This window comes from Otolemur garnettii, unplaced genomic scaffold (assembly GCF_000181295.1).
Source record: "Otolemur garnettii isolate 467f Iridium unplaced genomic scaffold, OtoGar3 scaffold00172, whole genome shotgun sequence".
NCBI lineage: Eukaryota > Metazoa > Chordata > Mammalia > Primates > Galagidae > Otolemur > Otolemur garnettii.
In genome coordinates, this window is record NW_003852567.1 from 2,755,436 (window position 1) to 2,775,853 (window position 20,418).

At 43.5% G+C, this 20,418-nt stretch overlaps 2 protein-coding genes and 1 pseudogene across 2 annotated transcripts in view; 1 reads left to right on the forward strand and 2 right to left on the reverse strand.

Annotated features, from left to right (window-relative positions):
• Positions 1–3,527, reverse strand: part of CHMP5 (charged multivesicular body protein 5) — a 14,906-nt gene extending 11,379 nt beyond the window's left edge. Inside the window, exons 1-3 of the mRNA XM_003800284.3 lie at positions 3,261–3,527; positions 2,409–2,513; positions 792–838 (exon numbers count right to left, since the gene is read on the reverse strand). Coding sequence (XP_003800332.1) covers positions 792–838; positions 2,409–2,513; positions 3,261–3,329 — 221 coding nt within the window. The 5' untranslated portion in view covers positions 3,330–3,527. The remainder of the gene's footprint in view (positions 1–791; positions 839–2,408; positions 2,514–3,260) is intronic.
• Positions 3,489–19,138, forward strand: BAG1 (BCL2 associated athanogene 1). The gene is made up of 8 exons (XM_012811654.2): positions 3,489–3,567; positions 3,616–4,290; positions 5,662–5,790; positions 7,582–7,664; positions 9,481–9,594; positions 14,430–14,537; positions 15,920–15,982; positions 16,823–19,138. The coding sequence occupies exons 1-8, from the start codon at positions 3,489–3,491 to the stop codon at positions 16,910–16,912; spliced, it is 1,341 nt and encodes a 446-aa protein (XP_012667108.1). The 3' UTR covers positions 16,913–19,138.
• On the reverse strand, positions 6,508–6,607 carry LOC111728609 (annotated as a pseudogene).
• Positions 19,139–20,418: the final 1,280 nt, after the last annotated feature.

Sequence of the window (20,418 nt, forward strand, 5' to 3'; positions counted from 1 at the left end):
GTGGCACACACCTATAGTCCTAGTTACTCAGAAAACTGAAGTGGGAGAACTGAGTCCAGGAGTGTTACAGGGAGGTGACAATACTACTGCACTCCACCCTACGTGACAGAGTGAGACTTTGCCTCTTTGAAAAAAAATAAAAGGAAGCAGTAGAGAGATATCAACAATCTTGTTCTTTATTTGCTGATCTTGTCTGACCTCTATAATTTTGTAGATGATCCCATGAGCTGAACAGTCCACACAGGTAAGCACTAAAAATAATACTTGGCTTCTGCTCAAAATTGGGACATAATCACCTAAGAACAATAATGGACCCTTAAATCTATTTCAGTGAGAGTAAAATATTCAGGATTCCTAACCTTTACAAGCAAACAAAAACAAAAAAGGAATACTCTAACTAAATAAATTATGGAGGAACCAAACCCTACAGATCTAGCCAGTCCATAAGAACAGCCATTAGCCACATAGAGCTACTTAAATTATTAAAATTAAATGAAATTTAAACTTACAATTCCTTAGTCACACCAGCCACATTTCAAGTGCTCAACAGCCACATATGGCTACTGGTTACTGTTCTGGACACACAGATATAGAAAGTTCTATTTAGATAATAGATGTTGCTGAACATGTAGGGGAGAAAACCTACCTAACTATATATAATTACATGTCAACAAAAACTTGTAATTAAATCAAGAATGCTTAAGAAATGGTATAAAAACCCGAAGGACTAAAAGACCATTTGCCTTTTGGTTAAACGTGTTAGAGGGAAAGAGCTTATGTGTAAAACTTACATCCGTTTTTGCTTTAAAACCCGCAAGGCTTTCTGCTTGACCATATTCTAGGGAGAAAAACAGATTCAATAAAAAGAAAGAAAACATACATGCAGTAAATCTTTCATATCCTGAAACACACATAACTACTATTTACTCTCTTCTTCAAAGTAGTGAACGTAGTGGTTCCTGGATTCCGTTCTTTCCCTCCTAAGCACAGATATCTCTATGGTCCAGTCTTTAAGCCATAGCTCTTATCTTCTTTTATCTTTCTTTCCCATATTCTAAACTATTTTCCCTTTCCCAGTCATATTATCTCCATCTCTAGTACCAACAGTGCTGATTTTGTATATCTAGCTACCTTCAGGAGATGGACAGCCTATCAACCCAAACTCAACATACCCAAATTCTTCAACCTTATCTTACTTTGGAAATAACTAACAATGGCCCTACCAATCTCTCACCTTTCTAGGCTAAAAACCTTTATATCAACCTCTGTCTCCTGTCTCTTCATGCAGTCATCCTGTTAACTGATCTTCAGAACTCACTTTGAAACTGAGTTCTTTACCCTTTTTTTTTGCAGTTTTTGGCCAGGGCTGGGCTTGAACCCACCACCTCTGGCATATGGGGTCAGCGTCCTACTCCTTTGAGCTACAGCAGCTGCTCAGTAACTCATTTCTTTCTTGTCACTCTCATAATTACTATCACGGTTTGGGCTTCATTCTACACCATGAACTAAGATGGCTAAGAAAGTTATGGAACACTATAGAAAGGGAAGGCTTCCTCTAGTGAAGAAGGAAAGGCAGATATTACTTCATAGACACTAATAACTAATATTTACTGAGTGCTACTATGTACTTGATCTTGTTTAATTCTCACACTATAAAGTAGATATTATCTCCATACAGATGGAAAAAATTGAGGTTCAGTGATGCCTTGTCTCACATCATTAGTAAGCTGTGGACCTGAAAGAAACAAGATAGTTCCATACCCACAGTTCATGCACTTAAACAGAGTACGTATGTTCACACCTAACAAAAGCACAAAATAAGTTACGTGACTCTATTAAGATCTCAACAGGTAGTGATAATGTTAGTATTCAAACATTATCCAGTGCCTAGTTCAATAGTTTCTTCCAGCAGGCTGCTCCTTAACCAGTCTATGATACTGACTTAACCTGACAAGTCTGGCTGCTCACTGATCCTTGAGCACAGCCTGAAGTCCTACCCACTCCCTCCATGGGTCCCTCCCTTTGCAGTCTACCCAATCTTGCTTTCCCCAAGGCTGAGCTGAAAACCTATAAAAAAGATGGAGAAACACACATTGTTGCCACCTTCTCAGTAGACTATGCTAATTTTCATGTACAAGCTTCTAGACGCATGGTCAGCATTTTCTCTCCATCAGACCAAACCCCTGCCTCTCTTTTATATGCATCAGCAACCTCAACCCTACCCTCCCTGTGAAGGGTACAACAAACTATAAACATCTCTTCTGTATCCTTCATCAGTGGCTACTATAAGGATCTATTTCTCCAGGTCCTCAAATAAGGCTATCACTTAATCCAAATCAATGTTCAATATTAAAAAAACAAAATTAGGCCATCACAGAACCTTCTGCAACAGTTGCTGTCTACCTTACCTTTGCAGGACCCTCTCTCATCTTCTTGATCTGATCCTTATACTTCACTAGCTCAGCATCCAATCGAGAAATCTTCTTGTCAATAGATTCTGCCCGGCTGTCCACCTTGGAGAAAAATATTAAATGCAGTGATAATTACTGCAATATTCTTATACCAGAAGATGCAGGAGAGGAATATAGAAGAAGAAAAGAGAAAAACAAAGAGAAGGATGAAAAACAGTGGAGATTCCCAGTCAGAAATACTGGGGAGGGATTTTATAAACTATACTCCAACTCCCCAGACTGATACACCACACCCCTTTAAGTGTCTGGGACAGAAAAATAGAGAATCACTGAGCTGAGTTGGAGTTTCTCTGAAAACTCTGGCTGAGAGCTCAACCAGTAGGCATGTTAAGTGCCATTCCCTAGATTTGGTGATGGTTTAATCTGAGGGGCTAGGGTTCTGAATTTCACGTTACTGAGATCCAGAACTGAGGTACAGATCAAGCTGAGAGTGGGCAAGGGAGGAAGGATGGAAGAGGGGAATGGGGTCAGGCTGGACGAGGTGGGAAGGGTGTATGGATCTAGGGTTAGTTGGGATGAGGGGATCAAAGCGGGAGAAAGTGAATGGGGCGATGGGCATCAGAATAGGTTTGGTGCAGACAGGGTGAGGTAGTGACGGGGTTAGGGAGTCCCTTGTTTGTGGCGTCAGTAATGAGTTGGGTAACAGGGATGAAGGGAGGAACGTAAGGTGGAGAGGGAAGGGGCCCAGGACCGGCAATAAGGTGGAATAGTGAGAGAACTGGGCCAGGGGTAGGCGGGGCTGGGGGTCTCGGAGGCCCTGAGCCTAGTTATGCATGGTCAAGTGCCCACCGTGCCAATGCAGTCAGTCAGGCTGGGCGGCGGAGCCTTGGGTTTCGCTTTCCCGAAGAATCGGTTCATCTTGGGCGGCCGAGGAGAAACCCAAACACCAGAGCAAAACTAGAAACGGAAGTAGAATCACTCCTGCCTCGACTTCCGGCTCCCCTAAGCGCAAGCGCAAAGTGCCTGCTAGTGTTTCCCGATCCTTTTTCCGGTTTTCAGAAGAGCCTTCCGGGGAAAATGCTCAAGAGGATTGGAGAGACCTGGAGGGAGACTGCAAGGGGAGGGGCCCCCTTGGAGGGAGTGGGCGGGGCTTCAGGTGAGACAGGCGGGGCCTCGGTTTAGTGGGTGGGGCTGGTGGCGGCAGTGGCAGAATGGGGCGGGACAAGAGTGGGGCCGGATCTGAGGGGCGTGGCCTGGAGGCCTGGGAGGGGCCAGGAAGACGCGGGGCGGGGTTGGGAGGTGCGGAGCTCAGCTACCATCGCTGGGCTGTCAACAAGCGCGGGCCTGGCGGAGCACGGCGGCGCGCGGAGACCGAGAGGCAACAGCGAGCGGCTGGGCTCCCGGCGGCGCGCCCCTCGGCAAGGCCGGGAGTCGCGCCAGTCGGAGCCCCCAGCCGAGCGCGGCCCTCCTGCCTCTCAGCGTACATCAGTCCGGAGTGCAGCCAGCGGGTATGACCGACCCACCAGGGGCGCCGCCGCCGGCGCTCTCAGGCCGCGGGTGAAGAAGAAAGTACGGTCCCGCTTGGTCCGGAGCGAGGAGGTGGCCCCGAGCAAGGAGGTGGCCCAGAGCAAGGAGGTGGCCCGGAGCAAGGAGGTGGCCCGGAGCGAGGAGGCCCAGAAAGAGGAGGCCCGGAGCCAGGAGGTGCCCCCGAGCGAGGAGATGTCTCGGAGCGAGGAGGTGCCCCTGACCGAGGAGGAGTCCCTGAGCGAGGAGGTGCCCGGGAGCGAGGAGGTGGCCCTGGGCGAGGAGCTACCCCGGAACAAGGAGGTGACCAGGGAGGAAATGGCGGCAGCCGGGCTCACCTTGACCATCACGCACAGTGAGTTCTGGGCGGCCGGATGGGCTCTTGTGTCCGGACCGAGGATCCGACAGGGTCTGTGGGTTTGCCCACGTGTCCTCCGGAAGCGTGTGTCCTTGTGTTTGTCCTGGCGTTCGAAGTGTGGGTTCTTGACTGCGTCCGAGGGGCCAGCTGCCTGGGGTTTGTGTCTGCACGCCTTTCCACGTGGCCAGTGTATTTTGTCTTTAGCTATTTGATCCTGGGTGTTCGAACGTGTCCGTGCTTCACGTCGTGAGCCTAGTTGGGTCTTTTTGTCAGGCTTATATTTAGCCAGGTTGTGTACGACTTTCGTGATAACTGGTGCTTGAAGGGTGTTTTCTGGGTGTCGAACGCCTGCTGCCGGCTGTTTGAATGGCCTCTGGGTCCAAGCATTACATTCTGGGTACCCTTTGGGTCTGCCTGTTGTAGGAGTTGACACAGAATTAAGCAATGTTGGTACACTGGCGATCTGAGACTATAAGGTTGTCTCAGAACCAAATAGGGGAGACCAGAAGATATCCAGACCAGCATTCTGGATCCTGCAGTTTTGAGTGACCTTGGAATGAATATCTCGTTTCTAGGCATTTGGTATCTTCTCCGTGAAGTGGAGTTGATAACTCCGGTCCCCACTGACCTCATGGGACTACTGGGGGAACTCAAAGCTTGGTGTAATGCACTGGACACAGGCTACCTACTTATTTTCCATGTCCCTGGAAAAAAATTAGCATCTCTGCTTCAAAAGAATATTCTCTGCTGTTTGACTGTATTTATTTGTCTATTTACTGAGCCCCAGCTATGGGTGTACTATAAGTGTGCCCAGTGAGAGGGACTGGGAATAAAACAGTTTCAGCCTGTTATGGTAAAGAGGACAAGACCAGTACAATACAGGGTTCAGAGCACTCAGGCTACTGGAGACAGATGACTTGTGATGAAAGGTATGGGCTTTGGAATCAGCTAAATCTGAGGCCAAGTTCTGACTCTACCAGTAGGGCTTTTATAAGCAGGACTTAACTGTACTTAACAATTTGCTTGTATGTGAAGTAGGAAATAACAGGTAGTATCTACTTCATAGTTTTGTTCTGAGGATTAAATAAGATATTGCATGAAATGAGTCTAGTACAACCACTTAGGCATGACAAATACTAAAAATGTTAGCTGGTATCATTAATATTGTTAATTATTATAACAGAGGAATCAAGTCCTTGAGCCTGTCACCAGAGGAAACAGAGCAGATGGGAGCAGGCTTTCTGGAGTGGATGGCATATAGTAAGTCAGGTCTTATGTGGGTAAATATCAATAAGTGTAATGAAGAGTCAGCCTGTATTGGTTTATGTGAAAGATTCATCTTTGTCAAATGCTTTTCTTTCACTCTAGGCAATGAGAAGCACAACCTTCTTGTTACCCCACAGAAGGGCAGCAGTGAACCCATTGTCCAAGACCTGGCCCAGATTGTTGAAGAGGCCATAGGGGTTCCACTGCGTTTTCAGAAACTTATATTTAAAGGTAGGTATTTCTCTTCCAGCTTTAAACCCTTGTGGCTAAAGGAAAAATATGAAACTACTTAGCTTTTCCTAATGGTAACTTTCAGTTTTCAAACTGGGACAGTTTTTACTTAATTGATTATTTATGTCTTCAACAAATATTTATTGAGGAACTGCTATGTGCAGGACACTTTGAAACATCTAGAGAGATTTGAAGTCACATGATGATGGCAGAAATCTCACCATTTTTGGTGAAGTGTATCGACAGTCTTCCTTGGTTAGGTTAGTTAGATCGTTTCCCCATTATATATATTCACATGGTACCCTCACTACTTTTATTGAAATTGCTATTAAATAATTTCTTAGGGTGGTGCCTGTGGCTCAAAGGGGTAGGGCACCGGCTCCATATGCCAGAGGTGGCGGGTTCAAACCTAGCCCTGGTCAAAAAATTGCAAAAATAACAATAATAAATAATAATTTCTTAGTTGTTTAACATTTGGTTTTTCTGTTAGAATAACAAACTCCATGAGAGTAGAGACACTTCTGTGTTTCCAGTGCTTGGCATTGTACAGACTTAAGGGCTTTTTATCTTTTTTTTAGAGAGAGATAGGGCCTCACTATGAGACCCATGCTGGTTTTGTCCTGGCCTCAGGCAAACTTCCCGCCTCAGCCTTCCAAAATGCTGGGATTATGGGGATGAGCCACCATGCCTGGCCGCAAGGAAGATTTTCTTTTTTTTTAAAATATGGAACGAATTTGCCTGTCATCCTTGCACAGGGGCCATGCTAATCTTCTCTGTATTGTTCCAATTTTAGTATATGTGCTGCCGAAGCAAGCACCCCAAGGAAGGTTTTATTTATTTATTTGTTTGTGAGACAGAGCCTCAAGCTGTTGCCCTGGATAGAGTGCTGTGGCATCACAGCTCATAGCAACCTCCAGCTCCTGGGCTCAAGCCAGTTTCCTGCCTCTGCCTCCCAAGTAGCTGGAACCACAGGTGCCTGCCACAATGCCCACCTATTTTTTGGTTGCAGCTGTCATAGTTGTTTGGCAGGCCGGGCTGGATTGGAACCCGCCAGCTCAGGTGTACGTGGCTGGCCCCTTAGCTGCTTGAGGCACAGGCGCCGAGCCCAAGGAAGGTTTTAAACAAACTTACCTGGGCCCTGGAGGTGGCAGGCCCAGCAGATGATGCTGATTTCTATCAGGACCCTCTCCTCCACCCTCATCTTCTGTCTTTACCCTGCCATTGGAAACTCATTATTGTGGTTTCTGATGAGGGCAGATTTATTGGACTAGGTGTTAGCCCTTATAAAGAATTTAGTAATAGGAAGCATTTTTGTTTATATTTTACAGTGTAACTTCTTATCTTTTAAAAAACATTTTATTTCTGAATTATAAAGGCAGTAGAAATTCATGTTTTGAAATAGAAGGAAGCAGAAAAAAGAAAATGTTCCCCTGGATAAAGCTCATAACACTGGGTCATCAACATTCACTGTGGTATTGAAGTTTCTTGAAAAATAAGCTTTAATGCCTACAAAGTCTTCTGTTGTATGGATGTGTAATCAGTCCCATATTCCTCAATACTTGGCTCTTTTGTAGTTTCCCATTATTATGAATAGGGTTGCACTGAATATTATTATATAATAGTTATTGTGCAGTTATTTGTTTGGATAAATACATAGAGGTGAAATGACTGGGTTACTCATTAGTGAATACAGTTGTCTATTTCCTGTGCCCTTGCTGAAGTCGATTTTACATGATTGTTTACACAATTTTGTTACACAATTGTTTCATCTTGGCATGCCTTTCTTTTCAGGAAAATCTCTGAAGGAAATGGAGACACCATTGTCAGCACTTGGAATACAAAATGGTTGCCAGGTTATGTTAATTGGGAAAAAGGTAAATTGCTTTTTTCACCAGAAATTTTTAGAATCAAATGACTAAAGCCTTTTATGCATGTTTCTGTTTAGAAGGCCAAATTTGAGACCCAGATTTGCATTGGTAAAACACTTCTCTCAACAAATAGTCTTTGTAGGGCGGCACCTGTGGCTCAAGGAGTAGTGTGCTGGCCCCATATGGTGGGGGGTGGGTGCGGGTTCAAGCCCGGCCCCGGCCAAAACTTCAAGAAAAAAAAAGAATATATAGCTGAGTGTTGTGGCAAGCGCCTGTAGTCCCAGCTATTCGGGAGGCTGAGGCAAGAAAATCGCCTAAGCCCAAGAGTTGGAGGTTGCTGTGAGCTGTGACGCCATAGCACTCTACTAAGGGTGATAAAGAGAGACTCTGTCTCTACAAAAAAAAAAAAAAAAAAAAAAAAACCAACCAAATAGTCTTTGTTTCGTGGAATTAACCTACTTGTTGGTTAGGCTTTCCCTCCAGGAATTAGGAATGATTGCTGCCTCAACGAGGTAGCTTTTGACTTGGTGGCAGAATCTCAGTCTAGTTATTAAAATGGTGCTTGGATCAGGCTTTATCCACTTAGGATGGAATTTGCAAGATATTAATGGCTTTTTGTTGAAATAAACCTGCATACATTAAAAGCAATACTCTGTTCAGTTTCAGGAGCCTCTCTTCCTTTAATCACCTTTTTAACTAGAATCTTCCACAAGGGGAAAACCCTCTGTGACTGGAAGGACAGTTTCAGACTAAAGAACTGATTGGGGGAGAAAAAGAGTCAGTGGGTGACAGCAGTCCTTTGGGTGATGAGAGAGGGCTGTGGCCAGCCTTGCATTGTGACACAGTGGAATTGTTGCACATATGAAATTCCTATATGTCCAGTGAAGAGGCTGAGTAAAGAGGGCAGGTATTAGCAAAGTGGAGGCAAAGAAGTTGAATCCAGACTTGGAACCACCAGGAGACTGGGACTAAGGATTTGGCCACAAAGAGGAATGAACAATATGGGATGATATAACATCCCGTATTGGACCTGGCTACTAATTGTTTAGGTGAGAGAAGGGAGAATATTCTAAATTTCTTGCTTAAGTGTTGGGGAGAATAGTGATGGGCAACAGACAGATCCCAAGGGTTGAGTTGAAGAAACTGTGATCTCTAGTAGGAACTGACCTGGAGTGCATGGAACCAAGTCTGAACTGAAATCTGTTCCACCTCTTTTGGGCTGTGTGGTCTTAGGTTACTTTACTACATTAAGCCTCAGCTTCATCATCTGTATGTAAAACAGTACCTTCCTCAGAGGATTGTGAAAAGACTTAAAAGAAAAGACAGGTAATGTGTTTAGGATAGTGCCTGACCTATTGGGAGTGTTATTAAAAGTATTTATCATTGTCCTCATTATTATCATATTAAATAGGAGAGCTCAGCTGGAGACTGACATTTAGGAATATTCCATTTAAAGGAATAGAATTCTTCCTGTCTTGCCATTCTGGATTCCTCACATGTATTCACTATATTTAGTCTTTAGGCTTCAGCCTGGCTATTGATCAGTCTAGGCCTGAGGCTAAATCTAGCACCTGAATTGGCTCCATTCTCTCAATCTGTGCTGTCAGGGTCCTCACCAGAATGTTTACCTAATACCTTCTCTCTCCTCTGTAAATAGAAAACCTTAATGTATAACCCTTTGACTTGCTTTCCAAAATGCAGCAGAGTTAAGACCATTCTTTGTTGGTGAGTGATTTAGCCCAATTTTGGTCAGATTTTTTTTCCTGACTAAGACTACTATTCTTGGTGATTATTGACTTTATTTTATTCTTAACCATTTTAGAACAGTTCAGAGGAAGAAATTGAACTAAAGAAATTGAAAGATTTGGAGAAGTCTGTGGAAAAGATAGCTGACCAAGTGGGAGAATTGAATAAAGCACTTACTGGAATCCAGCAGGTAATCTCATCATGGACTTTGACTCTCTACCTTACAAGGTCAGGCTTTGCAGTCAGACTCCCTGGTTCAGATCTTGGCTCCACCCTTTCTCTTACTGTGGGCAAGTTTATCTTTCAAGTTTCTCATACTGTTAAAAGGAAAAAATGGTACTAGGGTTGTTGTGAGGATTAAATAATGTAGGTTGAGGCTGATAGATGCTGAGTGCTTTTTAACTGTTATTAGGGTTGTTACTGTCAGATCCCAGCCAGTATCTATTTGTGCTCACATGGGAGCACCTTCCATGCTAGGATCACTTATTGTCTGAAATACAACAGGTAGTGTCCCCTAGTCCAGGCTATTGTAGTATGTTTGGCAAGACAAAGAATATTTTGTTGCTTCATAGAAGGTCCAAGTTTAACATGATGTTGGGGTGCTGTATATGGGTGGTCATTCTATCAGGTTGATGCAAAAGTAATTGCAGTTTTTGTGTTGTTGAAATTTGCGATTTGGTGCTGGAATACATTCTTAAATAAATGTGATTATGTTCTACTTCATTTTAATGCACCCTTCTCACATTATTTGTTTTGCTACTGACTTAATTCTTGTTCTTTATTTTATATTTATTTTGGACTATGGAAATGATGTTAGACAAAAAGCACATTCGAGTGATTTTCTTATTCAAGTTCAAAATGGGTCATAAAGCAGCAGAGACAACTTGCAACATCAACAAGCATTTGGCCTAGAAATTGCTAATGAACGTACAGTGCAGTGGGGGTTTCAAGAGTTTTGCAAAGGAGATGGGAGCCTTGAAGATGAGGATCACAGTGGCCAACCATTGGAAGTTGGCAACAGCCACTTGAAAGCAATCACTGAGGCTGATTTTGTTGTTGTTGTTGTTGAGACAGAGTCCCACCCTAATCTCTGAGCAGAGTACAATGGTGTCATAGCTCACTGCAACTTCAGACTCAGGCTGTGGGCATCCCACTGCCTCAGCCTCCATTTTTTCTTTGTTTGTTTGTTTTGAGACAGTCTTACTATGTCATCCTGGGTGGAGTGCTGTGGCGTCACAGCTCATGGCAACCTCAAACTTGTGGGCTTAAGCGATTCTCTTGCCTCAGGCTCCCTAGTAGCTGGGACTATAGACACCTGCCACAACACCCAGCTATTTTTTGGTTGCAGATGTCATTGTTGTTTAGCAGGCCCAGCCGGGCTAGAACCCACCAGCTTTGGTGTATGTGGTTGGTACCCTACTCACTGAGCAACAGGCACTAAGCCTAAGGCTGATCTTTTGACAACTATATGAGAAGTTGCCAAAGAACTCAATGTCAACCATTCTTCAACTGTTAGGCATTTGAACCAAATTGGAAAACTGAAAAAGCTCAGTAAGTGGGTGCCTCATGAGCTGACCGAGAATCAGCTGACCCATTTTCAAGTGTTGTCTTTTCTCTTATTCTATGCAACAACGACAAACCATTTCTTGATCAGATTGTGCCATGCGACAAAAAGTGGATTTAATATGACAACCAGCAAGAACTAGCTCAGTAGCTGGACTGACAGGAACCTCCAGAGCACTTCCCAAGGCAAAACTTGTACCAAAGAAAAGGTCATGGTCACTGTTTAGTGGTCTGCTGCAGGTCTGATCCACTTTGGCTTTCTGAATCTGGTAAAACCATTATGTCTAAGAAGTGTGTTCTGCAAATTAATGAGATGCACTGAAAACTGGCATTGGTCAACAGAAAGGGTCTAATTCTTCTGCCTGACATCGTCTGATGACATGTTGCACAACCAGTGCTTCAAAAATTGAATGAGTTGTTTTGCCTCATCCGCCATATTCACCTAACCTGTTGCCAACTGACTACCACTTCAAGCATCTCTGAGAACTTTTTGCAGGGAAAAAGCTTCCACAACCAACAGGATGCAGAAGATGCTTTCCAAGAGTTGAATCCTGAAGCAAGGATTTTTTTTTTTTTTGCAGTTTTTGGCTGGGGCTGGGTTTTAACCCGCCACCTCTAGCATATGGGGCTGGTGCCCTACTCCTTTGGGCCACGAGTGCCACCCAAATCATGGATTTTTTTTATGCTACAGGAAGAAACAAATTTATTTCTCATTGGCAACAATGTATTGATTGTAATAGTTCCTATTTTTGTTAATAAAAATGTGTTTGAGCCTACTTATAATGACTTAAAATTTATTGTCCAACCCTACGATTACTTTTGCACCAACCTAATATTAAACTGCCTATGGTAAGGCCAGGCGCCAGGGCTCAATAATCCTGGCATTCTTGGGAGGCCAAGGCTGGTGGAGTGCTTGAGCTCTGAATTAGTTCAAGACTTGAAAATTAGTTCAAGACCAGAGTGAGACCCCTGTCTCTAAAAATAGCTGGGAATTGTGGCGGGTGCCTTTAATCCCAGCTACTCAGGAGAGTGAGGCAAGAAGATCACTGGAGCACTAGAGTTTGAGGTTGCTGTGAGCTATGATGCCACAACACTCTACCAAGGGTGACAAAGTGAGACTCTATCTCAAATAAATAAATAAATTCCTTATATTAGAGATAGGGTATAGACGCCCAGTAAGGATTAAGAATAGCCTAAGATCACTTTTTTCTTTTCCTCTTACATTTTATAATATTAATGGTACGTATTTGTGTTTTAATTACAAAATTAATACATGTTGATTGTACAAACATTGTAAATACATAGGCACTAAAATGGAAAATAAAAATTACCTATAAGGCCCTGACTCAAAGATAACCACTACGATAGCCTGAAATATATTTTTAATCTTAAAAAAAAATTTGACGCAATGTTAGCACAGTTTGTAAGTTGTTCTTTTATTAGATTAAAAAATTGGAACATTTTTCTATGCCATTAAAAATGATCATGGCTGGGTGCAGTGGCTCACACCTGTAATTCTAACACTCTGGGAGGCTGAGGCAGGAGGATCCCTTGAGCTTAGGTATTCAGGACCAGCCTGAGCAAGAGCAAGACCCTGTCTTTACTAAAAAATAATAGAAAAATTAGTTGAGTTAGGTGGCACCTGTGGCTCAGTGAGTAGGGCACCAGCCACATATACCGAGGGTGGTGGGTTTGAACCCGGCCCCCGCCAAACTGCAACAAGAAATAGCCAGGCATTGTGGCGGGTGCCTGTAGTCCCAGCTACTCAGGAGGCTGAGGCAAGAGAATCGCCTAAGCCCAAGAGCTGGAGGTTGTCATGAGCTGTGACGCCACGGCACTCTACCAAGGGGGACAGAGTGAGACTCTGTCTCTAAATAATAATAATAATAAAATAAAAATTAGTTGAGTTTTATAGCAGTCATCTGTAGTCCCAGCTATGCTAGAGGTTTAGTCAGGAGGATTGCTTGAGTTTGAGGTTGCTGTAAGCTAGGCTGACACCACAGCACTTTAGCCTGGGTAATAGAGAGACTCTTGTTTCCAGGAAAAGAAGATCATACTTTTCAAAGCTTTCATAATATTTTATCATATATGAATATATCACAGTTTACCTAATCAAGTCTCTATTGTTCATCATTTAATATTATTTGTACCATTATATGTCATGTTATGCTACTTTGAATATCCTGGGACATAAATCTTTTTGAATAATTTCTGATATTTTTGGTTAGAATAAACTCTTTGGGTTGGGATTTCTGGGTGATGTTTAAAGCTCTTGCTACATGTTGCATCTGTTTCTGTAACTTGGCTTTGATAACTGGTATTGTGTGTTTGGCAAGGCAAAGAATATCTTGTTGATACATAGTAGATCCACATTTCATAAACATCCTCAAAGATCCCTGTTGTCCAACTCATGTCACCAGCTAATTGGTCATCAGACTAAGCAATATAAGTAAACCATAAGACAACTTAATAAAAATAAAGGCTAATAACCATTTGTTAGCACTGGTCTATGTCACAAATTATGTTAAGCATCTACATAAATGCCTTTTTATCTTCACAGTAACTTTATGGGGTGTAGGTTTCATAATCTTAATTTTATTTATTTATTTATTTTTGAGGCAGAGCCTTACTATGTTGCTCTCCATAGAGTGCTGTGGCATCACAGCTCACAGCAACCTCCAACTCTTGGGCTTAAGCTATTCTCTTGCCTCTTGCCTCTAAAGTAGCTGGGACTACAGGCACCTGCCACAATGCCTGGCCATTTTTTGGCTGCAGTTGTCATTGTTGTTTAGCAGGTCCAGGCCAAACTCAAACCCACCAGCCTCAGTATATGTGGCTGGTGCCCTACTCACTGAGTTTCAGGCACTGTCCTATTTATTTATTTATTTTTGAGGCAGAGTTGAGACTCTGTCACCCTGGGTAGAGTGCTGTGGTGTCATAGCTCACAGCAACTTCAAACTCTTAAACTTAAGCAATCCTTTTGCCTCAGCCTCCCAAGTAACTGGGACTACAGGCACTTAATAATCTTTATTTTAAAAATAAGGACACTGAGTCATAGATAGGCTCAGTAACTTACTCCAGATGACAAGCTAGTAAGTGGCAATCAGGATTCAGGCTTAGGCCTATATGACTCTAGAGCCTGTGCTCTTAATGTCTGCCTCTTGTGTGCAGATGTATACTTGTGACAAGGGGTTTCCCTGGATCCAAGCCTCAGGAAACATTTTCAGCCCTAGTAGGCCATGTGAGATAGCGCAACCTGCAGCCTGGTCAGGTGCTTGGACTGGTCTAAGGTCAGCCTTTCTGTGTTTTCTAAGAGTTGAAGTTGTGAGTCTGAAATGTGGTCTGGCCTTTCAGGTCTATGGTGGACTCAGGGTGTGGTTATTTTACCAGTACTGTGGCATAGAGTATTTCCATTAGCCTCAAGGGATGGGACCCTTGCAATAATACATTATTCTTTCACAGGGTTTTTTGGCCAAGGATTTGCAAGCTGAAGCTCTCTGCAAACTTGATAGGAAAGTAAAAGGCACTATCGAACAGTTTATGAAGATCTTGGAGGAGATCGACACACTAGTAAGTAAATATTTAGCTGAGAAGAACTGGTTTTCTTTGACTGTATTTCAGTCAATTTCACTCTTTCAGTAATACACTCCTATTGCCTGAGCAAACCCATCACTTGAGAATTCTAGGCATCTACCATGTGCTAGACTCTGTGCTAGGTCCTAGATGAATACACAAATTGACAAAGATGGTTCATGATTTCGAGGCACTCACAGGCTACCAGCACAGGACTGGCAGGAACCAGCAGATGGCAAATCTGTATTTATGTATGCTAAATAACATGTAATCATCATGAAGCTGGAACCTAAGTAGTCTATGATCTCATGGTCAAAGAAACATAGGATTTCACTTTCCTTGATATTCATGTGACTGATAATCCTACTAAGCTTATTAACTATGCAGAATGCAGCCAGACCTGGCCAGATCTTATGGTACTATTGAAAATCATCGGCTCGGTGCCTGTGGCTCAAGTAGCTAAGGCGCCAGCCACATACACCTAAGGTGGCGGGTTCAAATCCAGCCTGGGCCCCCTAAACAACAATGATGGCTGCAACCAAAAAAACAAAAAATAGCCAGGTGTTGTGGCGGGCACCTGTGGTCCCAGCAACTTGGGAGGCAGAGGCAGGAGACTCGCTTGAGCCCAAGAGTTGGAGGTTGCTGTGAGCTATGCCACGGCACTACCTAGGGGTACAGCTTGAGGCTCTGTCTCAAAAAAAAAAAAAAAGAAAAGAAAATCATCCACATCAGTTCTCTTTTACAGAGATGGCAATATCTCTATTGAGCTATTGAGATGGTAATATCATAGAGATGGTAATGTATAGAGATGGTAATATCTCTAGCCTGATGCTTCATTCTTGAGAGTGAACTGCTCTTTCCTAATGGTGATTCTATTGAGGAGGGCAGGGTTTGTAAAGAAGAAGAAGAAGGCTTGGGAGGCTGAAGCAAGAGAATCACCTAAACCCAGAAGCTGGAGGTTGCTATGAGTTGTGTGACGCCATGGCAGTCTACTAAAGACGATAAAGTGAGACTATGTCTCTACAAAAAAATAATAAATAATAAATAAAAAGGAGAAACAAAAGATATTTTTCCTGGTGCCAGGAGCACATGATTTGGCCAAAGCATCGTGTCCATACGTAGGAAACAGTGAAAGAACAAAATCCGTGTTACGGATCAGTATCTATTGCCCAGACATGGGAACAAAGGTACTTTTATAGGGATAAGAGCTGTGGAAAGTGCCATGGGAGATGCAGACCTCAGGAAAGGATTCCTAAAAATGTATGTTTTTCTTATATCAGACCTGTGACTTGCTTGATGTACTGTGGGTATTTTTGATGTATCCTCAAGTCATTTTCACTGAAAATTATAAGTTTATGTGTCAACTTATTCTTCCATAGATCCTGCCAGAAAATTTCAAAGAGAGTAGACTGAAAAGGAAGGGTTTAGTGAAAAAGATTCAGGTGAGTTGTATAATAACACATGACAAAGTATAATGTGTTAATGTGGTGGTGTATGTGTTTATCTGTACAAAGTGGGGATAGAAGTACTGTATGTAGTTGGGCTTTTTTTTTTATTCCTGTTCATTTGTTTGTTTGTTTTGTCACTCTCTGTAGAGTGCCGTGGCGTCTTAGTTCACACCAACCTCCAACTCTCAGGCTCAAACAATTCTCTTGCCTCAGCCTCCCAAGTAGGTGGGACTACAGGTGCCCACCACAGTGCCCAGCTATTTTTAGAGACAAGGTCTCGCTCTTGCTCAGGCTGGTCTTGAACTTGTGAGCTCAGGGCAGTCCACCTGCCTCTGCGTCCCGAAGTACTAGGATTACAGGCGTGCCCAGCCCCTGTTTGTTTATTGCCATGAACTCAGAGCATCAAAGAAGAGTTCCCTTCATCTCCTTGTAGTTATATTTGGATTTAAACTATTTAGGGAGGAAACTCAGTGGAGAGTACATGGGGCTGATACATTACACAATTCCAGAAGGCAACGTTCATGTATACAGTGCTCCCTGCAATTGTGCTGTTGCAGTGCTGTAACATTGTAACCTTGAGACAAGGCTTCCTTCCTGCCCTTACCACCTTTTGGGAGGTTGTTTGCCTAAAGTATGGTCAGAAACCCTGGTCCTATGCTTCCCTCTCTTTTCCTCCCCTTGCCTTGAAGCCCAGGCCAGGTACCCTTCTTTATCTATACACAGACTGTTTTGAGTCACCTGCAAGTTTCCCCAAATGGCTCAGCAAAGAGTCTTGTGTGGGCAGTAGTTGGCTAGTGCTGGATGGGCCCTCACTGTCCCATGTCTATCTTTTAGGCATTCCTAGCTGAATGTGACACAGTGGAACAGAACATCTGCCAGGAGACCGAGCAGCTGCAGTCTACAAACTTGGCCTTGGCTAAGTGAGGTGCAGAAAAGAAAGGTTACACTGCCCTGAAGAACAGCTCCATCAGCTCTGCACTCTATGAAACAGAAGTTTCCTGATTTTTCCAGGGCTGCCAAGGGCAACTGGCCAATTGCTAATTTTCCTACTCCTATGCCGGATCTCAATGAAAAAGTATTGTCTTTTTGATCTCAAGTAGAGCTTCTGTCTGTTTTCTTGTTCTATGTGTGGCTGTGCTGTCTGGCAGCCTATCTTTTCTGAACAGGACCTCCACTGCTTGACCTTGGGGAGCTTTATGTGGGTTGGTAAGAGTTCTCAGTTTGTCCAGAGCCAGTTCTGGGTTTATAGTCCAGCATGGTCTTCAGATAGGTGAGGGCTTTTTTTTTTTTCACCTTTAGGATCCTGTAGTTCCATAGATGTGAAACCAGTAAGTATCACCAGGAGTTTGCATCTATTCAGAAATGTTGGGAATGGCTTGGAACAAGTGTTTGGCACACAAATAGTCTAAATATCCCTTATTGTGACCTAATTCCAGAACATCTGGCTAGGTTGTTTATAGACTTTGTCCTCACCTCCCAGTGACCCTACCTAGTCAAAAGCCTGAGATATGTGGGGCCCATTCCTGGGATGGGATTTGTGGTTGATGCCTGAGAATGGTTCCTCATTCCCAAGCAAATCTTTGGAAGGTTAGAATCCAGTCTTGAGTGTGTTCTTGAAACCAGGCCAGAACCATGGCTTAGCAAGGGCAAAGATGGGAGCCAGCATGAATGACACAGGCAGGTGGTAAAGCCAGCCATAAATGTCTCTGGAGTGACATGCACCTCCTTCAAAGGCATTTCTGTTAATCATATCCTTCTGAGATCTATATTTCCTTCAAGGCTGTTCCTGTCCATTTTGTGGCCTATACCTTGTTATGTGCCCATCATCAAGCAGAAGTTTTGTTTTTTCAATTGATGAGGAAAAGCCTTTTGTGACTTTAGCGATAATTTATATAAAGTTGAGAGTGGCTGTGCGTGCTGTAATTTTCCTTAATCCTGTCAGCTGCTATCACCTCATTCTTTAGCACAGTGCTCAGACGACATATTCCTAACAGGCCACTCATTTGGCAGAGCAGGAGTCGCTGAAGTGCCAGGAACTTAGAACTGGATGGGCAAGGCTTTAGACAAAGCAATGGTAGAGTCAGACATGTGGACAAGGCTCAGGAGCCCAGCCCATACCATCCTCAACTTTAATCAGAGTGGTTCAGTGTTGATCTATTTTTATATAGTAGCTATGTGGCCTTGGGTCCCAATACTTAATGAAAAGTTATTGTGTGCTGAACACTCTTGTAATTTCTATATATAGTTATCTATCTATCTATGTATCTGTCATTTAATTCTCATATAACCCAAGAGGTAGATTGACAGGTATTATCTTCATTTAGAGATAAGGAATCTGAGAGAACTTAGATAAGTTGCCCAAGGTCATAAAACAAATGTCAAAGCCAGAACATGCACCTGGGCGATTTGATTTCAGATCCAGTGCTTTTAATCTTCACTGTACTGCTGCACAACCAACATGGGGTTGCACACATTCATGCTCTTATTCTCTCTTCTTTCCTCTCCCTCTACTTATCTTCCATGTTAGTGTTTCCACTTCCTCCTTGGCCCTCTCCAGTTCATTCTCCACAGAGCAGCTCAGTGATCATGAAGTGCAAATCATAATCCTGGCAGTCTCAACCCCCAGTTGCTCCCCATTCTCTTAAAGTAAAGGCCAGAACCTTACCCTGTGCTTTCTCCTGTCTCAGTCTGACCCTTTCTCCTATTTGCTCTCTGCTGTCAGCCACTCTCTTTCAGGTCTCAGATACATGGTTTCCTCTCATGCACGGTGCTCTCTCCTGTCTTTGCACGTGCTGCTACCTCTGCTTGGACAGCTCTTCACCATCCTTTCACCCCCACCACTTTCATAGGTTGCTCTATTCATCTTTCAGAATTTAACTCAAATGTCTCTTTCATGAAGAAAATTTACCTACTGTCTCAGACCATATCAGCCTTCGTGTGGTATCTTCTTATAGCTTTCCATAACTTTTCTTTCATCGCATTTATCATGGCCTGTGATGGTTTATTCCTGGGATGATTTGATTAGCATTTGCCTTTAACACAAGACTGTAAGCTCCTTGGGTTTAGGACCTTCTTTGGCTTGTTCACAACACTGTTTCAAGCATGTTGTTTTATATATAGTGGGACCTCAATAAATATTTGGAGAATGAATGACTGTTGAATGCATGCATCAGTAGTGAAATTCCCATAGCTGCACTTCACCACTCAGCACTGGAATTTATAGTGTTAACAGCCACTGTCTTTCTTTTCTTTTTTTTTTCTTTTTTTTTTTTGAGACAGGTCTCACTTTGTCACCCTCAGTAGCGTACTATGGTGTCATAGCTCACAGCAACCTCAAATTCTTTCAGCTCCAGTGATTCTCTTACCTCATCCTCCCAAGTAGCCGGAGTACAGGTGCCCACCATAATGCCTGGCTAATTTTAGAGATGGGGTCTCACTCTTGCTCAGTCCGATCTCAAACTCCTGAGCTCAAGCAATCTTGGCCTCCCGGAGTGCTGGGATTACAGGTGTGAGCCACTGCGCCTGGCCCAGCCACTGTTTTTTTTAAGGGTTGAGAAAAGAAGCCCTAAGGCGTGGACTACTGGGCAAATGTTCAGGGTGGCAACACGGGGCCCACCCTCACAGATCTGCTCATCTGTGAGGAGATACAGGAGTATCTCTGCCAGTGAATGGGGAAAGAATACTCTTGTCAGCTACCTGCTTTCCTCTGACATGATAAGTCATGTCATGAGGGGAGCAGATGGGGATGTGTGATCCCAGCCTCAGACCTGGAAGAATTCTCCCACATATTAATTAGTCAGTGATTTCTCCTTACCCTTGAAGGCACAACTGAAAGATAACCTCTTCTCAAAAGAGGTGCCCTTCTTCATATAGTAGTCAGGCCTCTTGTAGTTGAAAGTACTAGAGGCTCGGACCTGTGGCTCAAGCAGCTAAGGCACCAGCCACATACACCTGAGCTGGTAGGTTTGAATCCAGCCTGGGGCCCGCCAAAACAACAATGATGGCTGCAACCAAAAAAAGAAAAAACGAAAGTACTAGAAACCCAATTCCAAAGAGATCGGGCAAAATAAAAAAATTATGGGCAGGATATCACATTATCCCATCTAACTCTGAGATGGCCAAGGGCAGCTGGGCTTTAGAAACACTGCCCAGAATCATTCTCCCTACCTCTTCTTTTTGCTTGTCCACATCATCCTGACTTCTGCTGCTTCCACAAAGTAGGAAGCTTGGCTGCCAGCAGCTCCCATGTCGCATATCCTACAGCTTCACTACCAGAGGGGAACTGCCTCTGTTTTCTTTCTTCCAATTTGAAAATGGGTCAATTAGCAATGACCAGGCAGAAGGGTCACATGCTATAGATAAGGCCTTTTGGGGCCAATGCTTAGTTTTGACATGGTTCTCTGAGATGGGGCCACAGATTCTAAATCTGT

Bases quoted from the DNA above. Each gene is read 5' to 3' on its own strand.
- BAG1 (XM_012811654.2), top strand. From the start codon at position 3,489: ATGCTCAAGAGGATTGGAGAGACCTGGAGGGAGACTGCAAGGGGAGGG. The intron at 9,595-14,429 runs GTAATCTCATCA...ATTCTTTCACAG, and splicing joins CACTTACTGGAATCCAGCAG to GGTTTTTTGGCCAAGGATTT. The intron at 14,538-15,919 runs GTAAGTAAATAT...ATTCTTCCATAG, and splicing joins TGGAGGAGATCGACACACTA to ATCCTGCCAGAAAATTTCAA.